Below are 19,922 nucleotides of genomic sequence, written 5' to 3'. Positions count from 1 at the left end.
CAGCAGATCAACTATACTCTCAAGACATTGATGTTTCTATCTCTCTCTCCTTCTTCCTAACTCTCTGAAATCAACAAAAAAATATTTTTTAAAAAAGAGATAAAACAGTTAGCTAACTTAATTGACTGATATCTGACATAAATGCCCATTACTAAGAGTAGCAAAGATAAAGGAGAGGAAGAATACAGTGCAAAGGAAACTTATACACTGAAAACTAGCACGGTCCGAGGCCTCACCTAAAGGCGACAGGGACGAAGCCTTACTGTTGTGCATTGTCGAGTTATTCTTCCGCTTGATTCGAGGAATGAGTTTCTTCTCCACAGCCTTTATCTTACGCGTGAAGACTTCTGTCATCATCGCTGCTCTTTTCTTCCCACAACGAGGAATGGGCTGAGTAAAACATGTTCTTTTTTTGCGACACGGTGTGAGGACATCAATGGCCCCAGATCTGATCTTAGCTTCCATTCCTTCCCTTGAGCCAAACTCATCTGTGTCTGATAATTTATAAAGGGGTAGAACGTGCAGCTGCTCATCTTGAGGAATGATACCAAATGAGCGGTTATCTTCTCGTGTTAAGGTACAAACCTGATAGGAAGAAAAAATGGAAAATGTAGGTCCTGCACATTCATCATAGTTATTCCTACCATCTCGTTGCCATAATGCAAGGGATCTGTATTCAAATTTTATGTTCAATTGGTTACTACTGGTATTTTAATTTTGGATAAATGGCTTATATATTAAGTGACCCAACACCATTAAATTCTATAAACTTATCAATTGTTTGTAAGCAGGCCATTATAATTTTCAGTTGACTTTATAAGTAAATGATATTGCATGTTTATATATTTTACAATATTTTAAATATGAAGCCTTTTAGCTGTTACATGACATCTTAATTGCCTGTATTAAAGAGCAGTTATGAATTGTTGTTCACTGCCTTCATATTAAATATTAACTATTAAGAAATTACTATTTTATAGCCAATACATAATCTTAATTCTAATATTTAAGTAATGTTAAAATCCGCCGAAACCGGTTTGGCTCAGTGGATAGAGCGTCGGCCTGCAGACTGAAAGGTCCCAGGTTCGATTCCGGTCAAGGGCATGTACCTGGGTTGCGGGCACATCCCCAATGGGAGATGTGCAGGAGGCAGCTGATCGATGTTTCTCTCTCATCAATGTTTCTAACTCTCTATCTCTCTCCTTTCCTCTCTGTGGAAAATCAATAAAATATATTTAAAAAAAAAAAAAAGAATTTTCAAATTACTTCTAACTCAAAAAATATGTTTAAAAAAAAAAAAAAAAAAAAAAAAAAAAAAAAAAAGTAATGTTAAAATCCTTCAGGTAGAGGAAGCTTAATTATAATAAATTTTCTAATTTGCTGTGTTTTTCTTTAGGACTTTTTCGTTTCTGTTTGTTAGGTGGAATTTATAAGTATCTTTTCTGCCTTCACTAAATAAATTGACAGATATTCATAAAACAAAAGAGGAAGCACAAGAGATTTCCTTTTCTAGCAAGACATATATTTTACTTGTTTTTTAAAAAATAACTGAAGTACTGTATCTTGATAAATTTTCTCTTTCTGCTCCATTTTGTTTCTATCATAATTTGCCTGACTTGTGTTGTTTCTATAACCCTGACCCAAAGATTTTCTTTCACATTGATTTCTAGAGAGTGGAAGGGACAGAGGAAGGGGAGTGCGGGGAGAGACAAAAGAGGGATGGGAAACCTGCAACTAAGGTACCTGCCCTTGACTGGGAACAGAACCCATGATCCTTCTGTGTGCAGACCAGGGCTCTAACCACTGAGAAAAATGGCCAGGGCTGTCTTTGTTTGAATGATAAATAGGACATCTTAAGAAAATTCTGTCTGGTATATAACCTATCTATCAGGTCTTTTCCTTACATTGTTTTTATAAATTGTAGAGAAGTAAAAATACAGAACTATATACAGAAAATTCCTAACTTTTGATACTTAATTCTTCTTCATAAACTACTTTAATTTTCAAATGTCATTAAAGATCCATTAAAAGTATATACAATTGTTTCCAACATTTGATTTCCAAGGTTGATAGAAACAGATGATAAAGTCAGGCAGACTAAAAGTTTTTAAAATCTTACTATTTTCTCAATATCTCTAGTCAAATTTACTCGCAAGGCTTGAAATACTGAACTCTCTTGATTTCAATATTTTAAAATTTAGTAACGTAGAAACATTCTGTTAAAAAATCAAATATTTTACTAGTAAATGTTTATGTCAATCTATTTATTTGTCCGTAGAGAGACTAAGAAGGGGACAAGGACTAAACATGAGAAATATAATAAGAAACAGACAGGGTAGAAGAAAATTTGACAGTAGAATTCCAAGGGTTCAAGTATTTTATGATGGGGAAATTTGTAATTATGCCAAGAACTAGGCACGAGCCTCATGGAATGAATAACAACAGCAGTGCAAAAGAATGAGCATGAACAGTGGATAGAGCGTCGGCCTGTGGACAGAAGGGTCCCAGGTTCCAATCCAGTCAAGGGCACATACCTGGGTTGTGGGCTCAATCCCCAGTGGGGGATATGCAGGAGGCAGCCAATCAATGATTCTCTCGCATCATTGATGTTTCTTTTTTTTTTTTTTTAATATATTTTATTGATTTTTTACAGAGAGGAAGAGAGAGGGATAGAGAGTTAGAAACATCAATGAGAGAGAAACATCAACCAGCTGCCTCCTGCACATCTCCCACTGGGGGTGTGCCCGCAACCAACGTACATGCCCTTGACCGGAATCAAACCCGGGACCTTTCAGTCCGCAGGCCGACGCTCTATCCACTGAGCCAAACCGGTTTTGGCATCATTGATGTTTCTATCTCTCCTTCTCCTTACTCTCGGATATCAATAAAATATATAATTAAAAAAATAGACTTAAAAAAAAGCATTTAGTTTAACCATGAACCTAACCCTGCTTGATGATAGATATTTTGGAATGCGGCAAACTCAGGTAAAATGTACTAGCCAAATGATGACGATGAACCCACTCTGGCTAAGAGTCACCTGGAGAGATTTTTAAAAAATATTGTTTTATTGATTTTAGAGATAGAGACAAGGAAAGGTAATAGAGAATCATTAAATGGCTGTCTCCTGCATTATCCCTACTGGGGATCGATCCCGTAACCCAGGCATGTGCCCTGACTGAGAATGGAACGTGTGACCTCTTGGTTCATGGGTTGACACTCAACTGCTGAGCAACACTGACTAGGCACCTGGTCAGATTTATAAAATCCCAACATTTGGAAAAAACACTGAATAATCAGTGCAGAGGAGTAATATGGCTCCTAGTCTATTGACCAGTGATGAATAAGATTGTGCCTTTCAAATCACACTGTTAAGACCCTGTAGCTGTATCTTACACTGGCAGAGGAAACAAATTGGTATATTAAAACAAAACAAAACAAACAAACAAAAAAAGAGACGCATTCATTATCTACTAATCTCTGTTTTACAAGGTGGAAGAAAATAATTCCTTGAAGCAAACCCATTTCCCTTACAAAAGGAGTATTGCAAGATTTCCTCCTGGGTTTTCTTTCACTAAAAAGAAGAAGGAGGAGGAGGAGGAGGAGAAGAAGAAGATTGGTTTATTGATTTCTGAGAGAGAGGGGGAGAGAGACATCTAGTGAGAGCACAACATCGATAAACTGCCTCCTGCCCAGGGATTAATGGCGCAACCTGGGCATGTGCATTGAAATGGAGTAGAACCAGCAACCTCCTGGTGCACCGGATGTGGCCCAACCAACCGAGCCACACAACCCAAGCCAGTATCTCTTGATTTTTGAATATTCATGCAACTTTATACACACTGGCATTAACAATCTATATGCATTAAAAAGATGAGAAATTTGGCACAGTTCCCTCAAAACACACACACACACACTGAAGCACACAAGGCAAAAAAAAAAAAAAAAAAAAGAAGCAAACATTAAGGACATGGCTTGTGTTACTCAGCTGAGCGTAATTCCATGCATTGAGAGGTGGCCAGTTTGATCAAGGCACATGCCCAGTAGGGATTGTGCAGAAGCCAGCCAATCGCTATTTCTCTGTTTATTCTCCCTTCCATTCTCTAAAATCAATGATAACATATTTTTCAAATGTGCATTCTTACAAAAAAAAAAAATTGAGTTGCCTAACTTTCTAACTACTAGATTGATAGCACAGAATCGTTGGTTTGAATATTAGATGACTCCTACCTCCTAGCAAGCACACCTCCATTAAATATATAATTCAAGAGTTTCAACAAAATATATGTTGAAGGCTAATTCTGCAACTCTTTTGGAGGTACAGTACTTCAATAATAACTTAAATTAAAACTATTGATTACTATATTGTGCAACAGAGCATACAAAATGATGTCACAAGTCATATATAAGGCCTTAGCCTAAGCATATAGCAATGGAGGTTTTAGAATCAAAAGCGAGCAAGGTCCATACCACAGTGCTTCCATTATTCATGTTGTGAATGTCCCTGTGGGCATGGGTACAGAAGTCTACGCAAGCAGTGACCCCAGAGAAAGGACGACCTTCTTTGTTGCCAAGCCGACATTCTCGGGCAATATGTTCAAATTGTATCTAAAAAACAAAAGAAGTATGACACGGTATAACAGACAGAAAGAATCAATTTCATTAAAGAGTAAAAATCACTTCCTGACAAAGTTCTTAAATTAATTACAGTTTGTAATTTCAGAGCTGTCCTAAGCGACAGTACTGCTGTACTGAATGTGTCGTCTAGTGACATTCAGGAAAAAGAGGTTGAGGATACGTGGGTAAAACGGTAATTGCTATGACTAAAGGCAGGATGACTACACTAATGCCCACTTATTGTTTATTTAAGTAGTCAAGTCATGCCACGTAGAAAGAAAAATAGAGTGCCTTAATCATGTATGCAATTTTCAATGTGTATGAAATTAAATATACATACATTCATGAAAAAGTATAGAAAGTACATTAACAAAAGTAAACGAAAAGCTGAAATTGAAGAGAGAGAGCATGTTATTCATAATACAAATGAAATAAAGATTTAAAAAATATGGACTGATGCGTCTTTAAAATAATAAAATATTTACACTTATTTTCTGTTCTGATACAAGATTTATAAATATTTTCTTCCATTCTGTGGTTGTCTTTGTTTAAACTCACCCCCTGCTCCGCCGTTTTAATTGATATATTTCTGACATGTAATCTGTAAGTTTAAGGTGCACAATGTGATGATGAGATACATGCATGTATTGCAAAATGACTGCGACCATAAGTTTAATTAACATTCCAATCCCTTCACATAATTAAAATGATTTTGTGTTTGGAGTGGTAACACTGAAGATCTCTTAACAATTTTAAGTATATAATATAGTATTGGTTAATTCACATGTGCATGAGTTCCCCTGATTTTATGTATCATATAGCTGAGTTTGTACCCCTTCTGCAACATCTCACCATCTCCGCTCACCCTGTTTTCTTGTTGATGTCCTTTGAAGCACAACATTTAAAAATTCTGATGGTCTACTTTCTCTTAATTATATTTTTCAATTGTCTATTGCTAGTGCATACAAATGCAATGATTTTGCATATTGATCTTGTATGCAGAAACCTTGCTGCAGTCACTTATTAGTTCTTTTGTTTAAATTGTTTATTTTTAATAAATTAATTAATTAAATTGATTGGGGTGACATCGGTCAACATGAACATGAACATAAAGGTTTCAGGTGTGGATTTGTTATGTTAACACTTATTTCTAATTCTGTGTGTGTGTGTATGCTTCACTATTTTCTGGATACCGTATCATACCACTGGTAATTAGACATTGTTTTATCCCTTTGTTTTTAGTTTGGATTTCTTTTACTTGCTTAATTGTCCTGACTAGAACCTCCAACATGTTTCACTCAAGTTGTGACATTTGACATTTTTATCTTGTCCCAGATATTAGGCAGAAAGCTTTTTGTCTTTAATCATTAACTAGAGGACCAGTGCACATAAATTTGTGTAGTGGGGGGGGTGTGTGTGTGTGTGTCCCTCAGCCCGGCCTATGCCCTCTTGCAGTCTGGGACCTCTTGGAGGATGTCCACCTGCTGGCTTAGGTCCGCTTCCTGGGGGATCGGGCCCAAGCTGGCAGACAGACATCCCTCTGGCAGCCCGGCAGCCCTCGGGGGATGTCCACTTACCAGCAGGGAGCAGACCTAAGCTGCAGTCGGACATCCTTAGTGCTGCTGAGGAGGTGGGAGAGGCTCCCGCCATCACCACTGTGCTGGCAGCCATCAGCCTGGCTTGTGGCTGAGCAGAGCTCACCCTGTGGGTGCACACTGACCACCAGGGGACAGCTCCTGCATTGAGCATCTGCTCCCTGGTGGTCAGTGTGTGTGTCATAGTGACCAGTCATTCCCAGTCGTTCTGCTGTTAGGGTCAATTTGCATATTACCCTTTTATTATATAGGATTCTGTTAGCTCTGAGTTTTTCATAGATGTCATTTACCAGGTTGAGGCAATTCCCTTCTACTGTTAGTCTGTTGAATGTTTTTGTTATATAAGACTTGGATTACTCACAGACTTTACTTCACATGATTTTCTTTGTTCTATCAATATGGTATAGCACATTGATTAATTTTCATGTGTTGAACCAATCACACATTCCTGCTTTCTAAGTTTCATATGGAGAACAAATCATAATTCTATGATGTTTTAATTCAATTGCAATAATAATACTTTTAAAAAATCCTAGATAATGTTAAAGCTATCCAATAAAAAAGATCAAATTAGAAATGTTTAAATGTACTATATAAGGTCCCCAAACATACCTGGTTCTGGTAAGCAACCGGAGCATACTGTCTATAAATTGGAGCTAATTGTGTGGCCAAACTCTGTAAATTATCTTCAAGGTTTTTTTCCTATAGGAAAATACAGTCCATAAAGGTTATTTCACAATATCATGTAAGGTGAGTTTAAGATTATGGAAATGATATGTAGGGTGATGCATATCATACAATTCATACTTACACTGATGAAAGAGCTACAATAGAAAAAAATATGGATTATTTATTAAGAACGTATACAATTAGTGATTGTTATGCTTTCATTCAGTCTTTTCAAACTAAAATTCTATGTTATAAGCTAATTAGAAATTTAAATATTAGAGGTTAGTTACAAATGTGCTCATGTTGCTAAAAATGAGACCCATATTATTCAATGATACTAGCTACTTTAATATCAGTACTGTCGACATAAGAACTTTAATTCTTGAGTGTGTCTAACAAGTCTCAATCTTGGCAACTGTAATAAATCAGGGATAACCTTTTGATTTCCTAACAAATTGTGCTGATGCCTCCATTGGAAAATAAATAAATAAGGCCTATATCTAGAGTACTCTGTTCCATTCATCTGTCTCTTAATTATCTGTTACTTAATGTAGCTTACTAGATAGAATCAGGAAAGTTAGGATCCTACTTGAAAACATTTCCTGTCTATATACACGCATTAATTATTTTCTTTATTTGGGGAAAACGTAGAATTATTTAAACTAGAGGCCCGGTGCACAACATTTGTGCACTGTAGTGGAGGGGAGAGCCCCTCAGCCCGGCCTGCACCCTCTCGCAGTCCAGGACCCCTTGGCGGACATCCACCAAAGGAGGCTCCTTAGCGCTGCTGCAGAGGTGGGCGCTCCTGCCACTGCCATTGTGCACACCAGCCACCAGCCATAAGCCCAGCTTTTGGCTGAGTGGAGCTCCCCCTGTAGGAGTGCACTGACCACCAGGAGGCAACTCCTATGTTGAGTGTCTGTCCCCTGGTGGTCAGTGTGCGTCATAGTGACTGGTCGATTTGCATATTAGCCTTTTATTATATAGGATACCTATTTAAAAAGATTTTTATTGTTTTCTAACACTTGAAATATTGGGTAGGGTGTTTTATTGCCAGTAAATATTGTTAACAATATATCACAAGTCAAACGTGTCATTTCATTTATTGAGTGGAAATGGTTGTGGGGAGGAGGAAAGGAGTCAAATAAACCCTGACTTTCTAATTGCTTTATTAGAATAAATGTGTTTCAGATATAAAGATTTCTCTTAAATCACATATTTACCTGTTGGGGCTCAAGCCAACATCCCTCTATTCTTCTCACCCTATATCTGATCTCAAGAACCATCCTATCCACATCCATGACATGTTACCACCAGAACAGGAGATTACCCAGTCCTCTACCAACCTGGCACTAGTTTAGCATACCCTTTGGTCAAGAAATAGAACCACCATCTAATTTTATTTTTATTGATTTCAGAGAGGAAGGGAGAGGGAGAGAGAGAGTCGAAAGATAAATTATGAGAACAATCATTGATTGGTTGCCTCCTGCATGCCCCCCACTGGGGATAGAGCCCGCAGTCTGAGCATGTGCCCCTAACCAGAATCGAATTGGGACCCTTTAATCTGCAGGCCTTCGCTCTATCTACTGAACCAAACCGGCCAGGGCCACCCTCTAATTTTAAAAATCTCACCAGTCCAACCATTGCTCACCATTTCCTCTGTCACAATCATAATTCAAGCTACGTGCTAATTTTGTTGAACCTACTCTTTCTTTTAAAATATATTTTATTGATTTTTTACAGAGAGGAAGGGAGAGGATCAAGAATTAGAAACATCGCCAGAACCGGTTTGGCTCAGTGGATAGAGCGTCGGCCTGTGGACTGAAAGGTCCCGGGTTCGATTCCGGTCAAGGGCATGTACCTGGGTTGCGGGCACATCCCCCGTGGGAGATGTGCAGGAGGCAGCTGGTCGATGTTTCTCTCCCATCGATGTTTCTGACTATCTATCTCTCTCCCTTCCTCTCTGTAAAAAATCAATAAAAATATATTTAAAAAAAAAAAAGAATTAGAAACATCAATGAGAGAGAAGCATAGATCAGCTGCCTCCTGCACACCCCCTACTGGCAAGGTACATGCCCTTGACTGGAATCGAACCTGGGACCCTTTAGTCCCCAGGCCTACGCTCTATCCAGTGAGCCAAACCGGCTAGGGCTGAACCTACTCTTGGTCAACTGCAATGCATTATTCAAAGGATAGCCATAGAGAATTCTTTAAATTGCAAGTGTAATAATTATATCACTCTCTTTCTTAAAACCTTTCAATGATCTTCCAAAATCTTGGAAGTGGCTTCCAAGGACATTATATGCACTTCACTCTCCCTTGCCTGCTGAGATTCATACTGGCCTTCACTCAGTTCCTGGAATAAGCACTACGTTATCTTGTATTATAAGGACTATATAAATGTTACTAATTATCAATAATAACCATAAGCAAAAATGGACCTTACATTTATTAATTATAAAACAGTATTATTGTGATAGAATAGAAATTTGAGTCATGTTAATATTATCAATATATTTACATGCTAAGTTTCATCATATAATATTTGGAAAGAAAATTCAATTGGTTAATTTTAAGGGACAACTGATATCACATTATTAAGTGTCAGATCTTTGACACAACAGAGCAGCTTTCCATTATCAGGTATTTTATATGCCCTTTACTAATTTTTTAATAGTTTTCTCCCCAAATGTCTAATACACTTTTTGTTAGACTTCTATGGTACTTTATTTGCAAATTATAGTTCTATCTCTTGAATCTTTTCCTTGTTTCATTGCAATAGATGGGAAATATAGAAAATGCTAAATAAATTATCTCTTTCAAGAGATCATTATTCATTGAATTCCAAGCTTGTTTGATTTCAGAGAGGAAGTGAGAAGGAGAGAGAGATAGAAACATCAGTGAAGAGAGAGAATCATGGATCGGCTGCATCCTGCACGCCCAAAGCTGGGGATTGAGCCCGTTACCAGGGCATGTGCCCTGACTGGGAATCAAACTGTGACCTGTTGCTCAACCTGCACACAAATACTAAGCCTTTTTGAAAGATGTTATAGTCATTGTATTACAGATATAATAGGATTAATACCAGCTATTTTCTTTTCCATTTATCCGTATCGTAATGATTTTGTGTAAATTCCCTTTGCCAAATAATGGATGGTTTGCTGTTTAATACACCCACCCCAAATAATTCAAAGCTATAAATTCTATTTTTATTCATCTAAAAAAAAAAGTTAAACATGCAAATACGCTTTACTGACATCTAGAGCAGTGTTTTCCAAGCTGTGGGTATAACTAATTAGTGGGCCATTAAATCAATCTAGTAGGTCACAACTAGCATTTAAAAAATAAATGAAATTTTTCAAAAATCTTACTGCATCGTAGAGACACTTAGAAAGAACTATATTGGATATTAAGTTTTAATTTTAAAATATTTTCATTGTTACATATAATAAAGTTAAGTTTTTTTTCTAATAGTTTTGTTTTAATTATTTACTTGAATATATCTGTATAGTGGTTTGTGATATAAAATTTTTTTTACTCTTAGAGCTCAAAGTTTGAAAAACACTGATCTTAGAGTTAATCAGTATCTAAACCATAAAACATCACCACACTTAGTTGTTACAGGTGCCCCACCCCTCCCACTGACTATGCACACTTGAGTTGTTAAGAGAATGGAATTATACTTATAGCTTGTTATTTTTAATGTAAAAATGTAAGTACTCAACTTATTTAAACTTAACAATAAGGTTGAGTAATTTCTTTGCTCACCATGGCCTCGTGTCCCGGACAGATTGCTTCCGGTCTCACATATCTTCTTTCTGGAATACGTCCTTTAGTAATTCTTTCATAGTAGGTCTGTGGGTAGTAAACTTTCTGAGTCTGTGAAACGGCTTCCTACTTTGGCTGGGTATAAAATGCTAGATGTTCTTTTAATAATAGTTATCTCCGGGGTTCGGGGAGAAGGAGGAGGGAGCCAGGGAAAATTGGAATTTGGCTTGATAGATTTACCTACTTTATTTATAATTATGATGTATTTCCATAAGTGTACATATTTTTACTGTTTTGTCACTACTTTTAATACTTAAAATTTTTACTCATGAAAAACATTTAAAAGAAATATATACATATATACATATACATATATATACATATATATATACATATACATATATATACATATATATATATATATATTCAGTGTATAATTCAAAAGTTAAAAGGGCACTTACATGTAAGGGAGAACTTGGATCAATTCTAAATCTTCTAGGGCTTGGGCTTCTACCAAATTTGCAGCCATTAAAATACATACTCCACGAACAGCCAAAAGAGAATGAAGCTCCACAGGTCTCAGGATCAATTCCTTGACATGTACAGGTACGACTGTAAGATGGTAATTGCAAGGCAATGAACTGATAAAGCAGGACAATACTTCAGATAGGTTCATATAACGTTAAAAGTACACATGGCTAATAAACTGATTTTAATATATTTTATTATTATATCTAACTACTGTTAATAACACAATGTGAACTATATATGTGAATATAATTAAGCTAACTAGAGGCCCAGTGCACGACATTCATGCACTGAAGGGGCGGGGGCTAGGAGGGTGTTCCCTCAGCCCAGCCTGAGCCCTTTTGCAGGCCGGGACCCCTCGGGGAAGCGGATCTAAGCCAGCAGTTGGACATTCCCCGAGGAGTCCTTAGTGCTACCGCAGATGCAGGAGAGGCTTCCGCTACTGGCCACTGGCTGCTGCGCTCATCAGCCTTGAGCCCGACTTCTGGATGAGCAGCACTCCCCCTGTGGGAGTGCACTGACTGCCAGGGAGCGAGCTCCTGTGTTGACCTTCTGCCTCCTGGTGGTCATTACGCATCATAGCGACCAGTCGTTCTGCTGTTCAATTGATTTTCAAATTAACCTTTTATTATATAGGATTTTTAAATATTAAATAAAATTTTAAATAAAATGTTCAAGACTGCAAATCTAAATAAACTCTAATAAACTATACAGATCTAAAACACTCATAACCTGTTTGATTTGAAGATGGTCTGAGAATGGAATATAAAGGGCCTGGATTTACATCCCAGATCTGATCCCTATCAGAAATGAAAACTATAGCATTTCATGACCACTTTGGACATTACTTCCTCCATCTATAAAACACATTGATATAATTCTTTGAGGCCTGAAAACAATCATATATATTGTATGTGAAGTCACTTAGAGCTTCCAAAGAATACCTTAAACAGTCAACATCTCTGAAATGGAATAAATGGACTCATAAGTCCTAATTTTATGGATTGAGTATAGTATGCCAGTAATTCCTGAACTGAATTGAATCGGGCAAAAACAATCAGACAAGACAAAACTGAGCAACACTGTACAAAATTAACCCATTCCTTTAAAAAATGTCAATGTCATGTAACATAAAGAAGTGAGATTAGCCAGAACCGGTTTGGCTCAGTGGCTAGAGCGTCGGCCTGCAGACTGAAGGGTCCCGGGTTCAATTCCGGTCAAGGGCATGTACCTGGGTTGCGGGCACATCCCCAGTAGGAGGTGTGCAGGAGGCAGCTGATTGATGTTTCTCTCACCAATGTTTCTAACTCTCTATCTCTCTCCCTTCCTCTCTGTAAAAAATCAATAAAATATATTTTAAAAAAAAAAGAAGTGAGATTAAAGGATTAAGCGACCAAAAGATAAAAAACAACTTAATCCACCCAATCTGGGGTGGGGAGAAATTACAATAAAGATTATTATTGAGAAACAGATATTTGAATATGAACTGTAGACTACATAATTTTAACTAATTGTTTAAATCAAAGTTAAATTTTCTGATTTTGATTATTGTACTGGGTTTATGCAAAAGAATGCTTTAGGATTCTATATATATATATATATATATAAGGCTAAGTTGACTCGCACATGAGTGATACAGATAAAGCCCTTGCTGGTGCCAATTGCACGTGTGTGTTTCGATCTGTCATTGTCGATTGAGAATTTGGTTGATACTTCTATTATAGAGAAAGGGTGAATAGCGATTATTAAAATATTTCTTCTAATTAATTTCCTTTCAATTTACACAAATCCATGCACCAGGACACTAGTAACTTGTAAAGTATTATTTAGGGGGAAAAGTCTTAAGTGTGAAAGTATTTCACAAATAATACAGAAGAAAATATTTAAAAATCAGTAATAAAAATATGTATATACATAAATATGTGTATCTATGTGCCTATGAGTATAAATGCAAATATAACAAACCAGTAACAATGATGTAATCTAGGTAAGCATTCATTTAAGCATTCTTACATATTTTCTATAAAAATAATTATTGAAAAAATGCTAGATCTACATTGGGTGAAATATAACTATTGGATTCTTGAAAAGATTGAATAAGACAATATATGTGTATCATTTAAAGCAGTGTCTTCAAATAAAAAATTATTGTGTACCCATATAAAATAATTAGCAGACATGAAAACTTATGTACAGCCCTAGCTGGTTTGACTCAGTGGATAGAGCATTGGTCTGCACCAAAGGGTCCTGGGTTCGATGACAGTCAAGGGCACCTACCTTGGTTGCAGGGTCCTCCCTAGCCTATACCCTGATTAGGGCACCTGCTGGAGGCAACCAGTAGATGTGTTTCTCTCACATCAGTGTTTCTCTCTGTCTTTCCCTCTCTCTAAAAAAAAAACAAATCCAATGGTAAAATACCCTCAGGTGAGGATTAACAACAACAAAAAAGATGTACACAAACTTGTGGCCATTAAAAAGAAAAATATGCCGAAACCGGTTTGGCTCAGTGGATAGAGTGTTGGCCTGCGGACTGGGGGGTCCCACGTTCGATTCCGGTCAGGGGCATGTGCCTGGGTTGCGGGCACATCCCCAGTGGGAGATGTGCAGGAGGCGGCTGATCGATGTTTCTCTCCCATCGATGTTTCTAACCCTCTATCTCTCTCCCTTCCTCTCTGTAAAAAATCAATAAAATATATTTAAAAAAAAAAAGAAAAAGAAAAATATAATGAAAGGAAAATATAAGCATAAATGAACGCTCTGGGAAGTATACTAATTAATCTTGTGTGAGAATTAGAAGGAATGATATTTTTATTATATTTTGTATAATGACATTTCTTCTTAAAAAGAGACCTATTTGAGGAAAACTAAATAAAACTCTCCTGAAAGATACACAAGGAAACGTGAAAAAACAAAAAAAAAGACCATTTATGGGATAGCTAGATTCATTATCATAAAGATGTCCATTTATTATAATTTAATGCAGTCTCATTAAAAATATAATTAGATTTACCTTAATACTACAAAGTTGATTATGAAGTTTGTTTAAAAGCACAAAGGGAGAAAAAAGAATGACAAGTCTTGAAAAACAGTAAGAGTGGCCAGCTAACCCTACCAAATACTAAAATATATTATAGGCCAGCCAGGGGGGCTCAATGGTTGAGTGTTGACCTATGAACCAGGAGGTCACTTGATCCCTTGTGTGTGTTGTGTAGGAGGTAACTGATCAATGATTCTCTCTCATCATTTATGATTTCAAAAAATTCTAAAAGAAAACATGGGTGAATTACTCTATATCTTGAGAGATAGAAAAATATCTTTACATACCATTCAAAATTGAGACACAAATAAGGTTGAAGATTAAAAAGAAAGAATCAATAAAAGAATATTCTAAGGCAGGATATCCTAAAATGGTCTTAACTCCCTATGAAATTATGTCTTTCTCTAAAGAAATGGTCACTGTTTTTAGTTACACAATAGCTAAAATCTTGTTGCCCCATATATATAGTTGGTAATTAATTAACAATTTAACATTATATAATAGAAGCCTGAATGTCAAGACAGTACAAACTAGATATGATTACTTTTCATTGAGCGTGCATCTTCGGTCTGTGGGATGCCCATTGTACGTCCTCAGGTTTTGGGTAAGCTCCGTATACAGTCTGTCCGCCATGGGAAGGGGAATGCCATCCCATACCAGGATCAGCACCACCGTCACTGCTGTTGGACAGTGGTGGCCTGTACGCTGCCGAACCAAGCAAAGAACCTTCTCTTCTTCGCTGCTTCTTCTTAAAACCTGCAAAAGCAGAACGTATTCACTGATGGAACTCGAGAAACCAAAAGTTAAACACAGCGACTATTGCTTTTGAAGCTCTGTAGTGCATTCTATCTTTTAAAATTACTGTTTCACCAAGGGTTGACGCCTAGAGGTCCTTCAGTTGTCATCCTAGCTTTCTCCAAATAACTCACAGAAAAGAAATCTGTGGTATGTGGTTATTATTTGTACAAGTAGACCCAAGCATCTGTTTTTGTCGCTGTTGATACAGTTATGCAAAAGAGGTACCAGAGGATGCTGTGGGGAAGAGCCTCACTAACTTCTCTTACACAAATGTCACAACAGGACAAATCTAGCTAGATGAAAATAAGCAAGGATTGCTAACATTAACAATAAACTTGAGTCATCAAATTTACCATCTGAAGGAAGTTATGGATCTTTTCCTTGAGCGGATGGTTGACTAAATAGAATAATGAACATAGAAAGCAATGTTCCTGCAATTCCTGTGATTTTTCTCCACATTGTCATCAGGGTTTATCACACCTATTTTATCATAAGATTAGAGTGTCCAGCTGCCATGGTGAATGTAAACCACAACAATCATTTTTGAGTATTTATCCATTTAGCTTACATTATATTATACCCATAGGGTATTAAGATGTTATTTACACAATCACATTTTTCTGTCTCCAGATGGTTAACAATCATTGCTACCAAGGCATCCCTTGAGGAGAGCTGGCTTTAGAACCCTTCCCCCTAAACCCTATTATTTATATTAAAATGTTTTTTTTATGTTTATATGTCCTGTATAGCCAAATAAGAATACATTTGCTTTCAAAAAGTACAAAATTATATATAAGGTGTCAAACGAAATGATACCAGATAACTTTCAAGTTGTCAAGACTACAACAGAGTTCTATTGATCCGTTCTTCGTATGGAAAATGCTAAAATGTTATTTATTCATGGTATTTGTCTTTACCAGATTTTTTTTTTTATAAATTTCCTTCAATGAGCAATAGAAAATAAAGAATGAGTCTCAAAATTCAGATACAGGTTCAATAAATCGCTGAAGTCTTACTAGGACATGGATAATTGGGTTTTTCCAAAATTCACATATTAAATCCTAAATTCCAATGTGGTTGTACTAGGAGGAGGGACCTTTGGAAGGTGATTAGGTCATAGACAGAAAGCCTGCATGAATGGGATTAGTGTATAAAAAGAGACCCCATGGAACTTCTGAGCTCTTTCAATCATGTTAAGACACAAAGAGAAGAGAGTCCTCAACCAACCGTGCTGGCTCCCTTATCTCAGACTTCCAATAAATTTCTGTTCTGTATAATCTATCCAGCCTGGTGTTTTTTCAGAGCAATCAAAATTAAGCAAAAGACCTCTGACAACTGTAAATACATTAAAGATGACCTAAATAAATGGAGAGAGATACCATGTTGATGGATTAGTCACTATTAATGTCAATTTTCCCCAAATTGATTTTTTGATTTGATGCAATCCCAATCACAATCCTATCAGCTGGTTTTGTTTTGGGTGAAAATTGACAAACTTGTTTCTATAAAAATGCAAAGGAACAATAAGAGCCAAGAAAAGGCAGAGAAATCAAGATCTATTGCAAAACTATGGTAATTGAGTTAGTTTCAAATTAGTACAATGGCAGATAAAGAGATTAATGGAATAGAATAGTGAGTTCAGGAGATCAGTATAAAAATGATCACCTGACTTAGGACAAATGTGACAATGCAAAAAGTCTTTTCAATGAACAGTACTGTGTAGATATCCATATAGAAGAAAATGAATCTTGACCCTTACTTCACATATGTAACTTGAGTTATATTGTAGATCTAAAAAATGAAAGACAAAGCAAGAAGTTTTTAAAAGAAAATATCTTCATGATCTGGGAGCAGGTAAAACATTAAAAATAAAACACCAAATTTATTGTTACAAAGGAAAAAGTTAAGCTAGATTATTTTAAAATTAAGAACATATCTTCATTGAGAACATTAACAGGCAAAAGACAAGGCAAGCAAGCAATACAGTGAGAGAAATATTTATGTTATATATATAATTGATAAAATATTCTTATCCAAAATAAAGAACTTCTGCAAATGAGTAATAGAAACACCATTAAATAGGCAAAACAGAATAGAATATCCAAACAGATGATGAGCTTAAGAAAATATAGTTAAGATTATTAGCAAAGTAAAAATGATTTAAAAACACTACATATGTTGGTGGGTTTATAAAATGGAGCAAACCACTATAGAAATTGTGGAAGTTGCTAAAAGAACAAACCACAAATAGAGTGCTGGGTATATATACAAAAGAATTAATATAGCAGGGTCTTGAACCGATGATTCCATATCCATATTCACAGTGGAAGAAGCCCAAATGTCCATTAATAAATGAATGGATAAACCAAAAAAAATTTGTATATACACAAAATGGGATATTATTCAGACTTAAAAAGGAAATCCTTTCAAATACTAAAACGTGGATGAAACTTTAGGAAATGATACTTAGAATCAGAGAAATAGGTCAGTTGCAAAAAGACAAATACTATATGATTCCACTTATATGACTTATCTAAAGTAGTCAATCAAATAGAAATGAAAATTGTAATGTTGGTTATCAGGAGCTGGGGTAATGGGAAACGAGGAGTTATTTAATGGGTATAGAGTTTCATTTTTGCAAGAAAAAAGTTCTGGAGATCTCCTTCAAAACAATGTGAACGTATGTAAAAGTGATAACTTCACTTTCTGATTAAAATCTATTTAAAAATCCACTGTATTGCGATCACTCTTAATATTTCCACATTTTGACCCATGTTTAAAACATTCATCTGGGATTTTTCACTTGATCTTTAAAATCTTACATAATAGCCCTAACCGGTTGGGTTCAGTGGATAGAGCGCCGGCCTGTGGACTGAAGGGTCCCAGGTTTGATTCCGGTCAAGGGCATGTACCTTGGAGACAGGTGATCAATGTTTCTCTCTCATCTATGTTTCTAACTCTATCCCCCTCACCCTTCCTCTCTGTAAAAAATCAATAAAATATATTTTAAAAATAAAAGCTTATATAATAAAAGGGTAATGTGCAAATCCACTGAACAGCAAAACGACTGGTCACCCATGACACACACTGACAACCAGGGGGCAGACGCTCAATGCAGGAGTTGCCCCTTGATGGTCAGTGAGCTACCACAGGGGGAGCACAGCTCAGCCAGAAGCCCAGAAGCAGGGCTCAAGACTGGTGAGCACAGCTGCCAGTGGTGGAAACCCCGCCTCTGCAGCAGCAATAAGGATGTCCGATGGCCTGCTTAGGACCATTCCCTGCTGGATGTCCTAAACTGTCGGTTGCATATGGGGGCTCCTGGACTACTGGGAACAACCCCCCCAACCCCCACCCAGTGTAGGAATCTCGTGCACCCGGCCTCGAGTTATTTGAATAAGAGAGTTCTGGGTCGATATTATTGTGAGGTCTAATCTTATCTCCTTCTTATTAATTTCTAAAGATATAAACACCAAAAGCAAATATCAGGGGGGCAAATATTACTGCAATCAGATTTGGAGAGATAAATAAATCAATAATGCTCTCAAGTTTGAAAAGTTGCTCATAATTAAAAAACAGTTTCAGAAGAGCCTAGTTTGAGCACCAATTTGGAAAAGCAGTAAATCTGTATAAAAGTTTTTTATTCTATGCAGAAGAGAACTTGTAAAATTCATCAGTAATAACTTTTCTATAGGGAAGGAATCAGGTCCTGAGGTACAATGAACCCTAAAATTACATATATACTAATATATATATCAAATACACACACACACACAAACACACACACAGCCCAAGAACCCATCAGTGTTGGCACGAGTTTGAGGCTTGATCCCCAGTGGAGGGCATGTAGGAAGCAGCCAATTAATGATTCTCTCTCATCATTGATCTCTCTCTCTCTCTCTCTCTCTCTCCCATCCATGAAATTAATAAAATGTATTTTTTTTAATGTGATAGACAACAAATAAATGTAAACAAGTAGTCCTGGACAGGATTCTGAATCAGGACAAAAATGTTTTCTTTTCCCATAAAAGATGTTATTGGATATAAAATCTAAAGATTAGATATTAATCTTGTATTAGGATTAATAATTGTTCTAAGTTTATGTAAGATTTTAATAATAGTAGCTAGGAAAGACAATTTATTGTGGTTAAGAAATGTCCTTGTTTTGAAAACACACCAATGTATTTATGGTAAAAGGCATCATGTTTACAAATTGCTATTAGGGTATTCAGGAAAAATAGGAGGAAGAGCAAAGGAGAGAGAAGGAAGAAGAGAGAAAGATAAAGCAAAGCAAATATCAATAAAGATTATCAGAAAATGTCTGTACTATTCAAGCACCTTTGAGTAAGACTGAAATTACTATAAAATAACTTAAAAAATATTGTTTTGGTGCTGGCCAAAGTTTTGGGACTTTGGTATTCATGATCCTCAGTATTGGAAGACAAGCTCCAGGACAGGGTGCCTGGATCAGTGGGGACATACATAGTGCAAGAGACAAGCTACAGCCGAAACCGGTTTGGCTCAGTGGATAGAGCGTCGGCCTGCGGACTGAAGGGTCCCGGGTTCGATTCCGGTCAAGGGCATGTACCTGGGTTGCGGACACATCCCCAGTGGGAGATGTGCAGGAGGCAGCTGATGGATGTTTCTCTCTCATCGATGTTTCTGACTCTCTATCTCTCTCCCTTCCTCTCTGTAAAAAAATCAATAAAATATATTTAAAAAAAAAAAAAGAGACAAGCTACAGGCAGGTATCTGGATGGAAAGTACCAACTCCTATGATGTGAAGGACAGGCTTGTGTCAGAAATGATACAAGAAGAGCAAAGAATAAGTCTTTGCACAACCTGCGGATGAAGAATGGGGGCATTTCTTGTATTGGAAAAAATATCTTCTCAAAGTTAATCTGTGGAACAAT

The 19,922-nt window shown here is 36.6% G+C and overlaps 1 protein-coding gene across 1 annotated transcript in view; it reads right to left on the bottom strand.

Moving 5' to 3' along the window:
• The window catches only part of TET1 (tet methylcytosine dioxygenase 1), a gene marked incomplete at its 5' end in the record, with an annotated part of 34,890 nt that overhangs the window by 2,854 nt on the left and 12,114 nt on the right, over positions 1 to 19,922 (bottom strand). The window contains 6 exons of the mRNA XM_014447515.2: positions 237 to 585; positions 4,471 to 4,608; positions 6,825 to 6,914; positions 10,650 to 10,736; positions 11,111 to 11,261; positions 14,759 to 14,970. Of these exons, the coding sequence (XP_014303001.1) occupies positions 237 to 585; positions 4,471 to 4,608; positions 6,825 to 6,914; positions 10,650 to 10,736; positions 11,111 to 11,261; positions 14,759 to 14,970 (1,027 nt within the window). The remainder of the gene's footprint in view (positions 1 to 236; positions 586 to 4,470; positions 4,609 to 6,824; positions 6,915 to 10,649; positions 10,737 to 11,110; positions 11,262 to 14,758; positions 14,971 to 19,922) is intronic.

This window comes from Myotis lucifugus, unplaced genomic scaffold (assembly GCF_000147115.1).
Source record: "Myotis lucifugus unplaced genomic scaffold, Myoluc2.0 scaffold_671, whole genome shotgun sequence".
NCBI classification, from domain to species: domain Eukaryota; kingdom Metazoa; phylum Chordata; class Mammalia; order Chiroptera; family Vespertilionidae; genus Myotis; species Myotis lucifugus.
The sequence above is the reverse complement of the archived record's forward strand: the minus strand, read 5'-3'. Positions and strand labels throughout refer to the sequence as shown.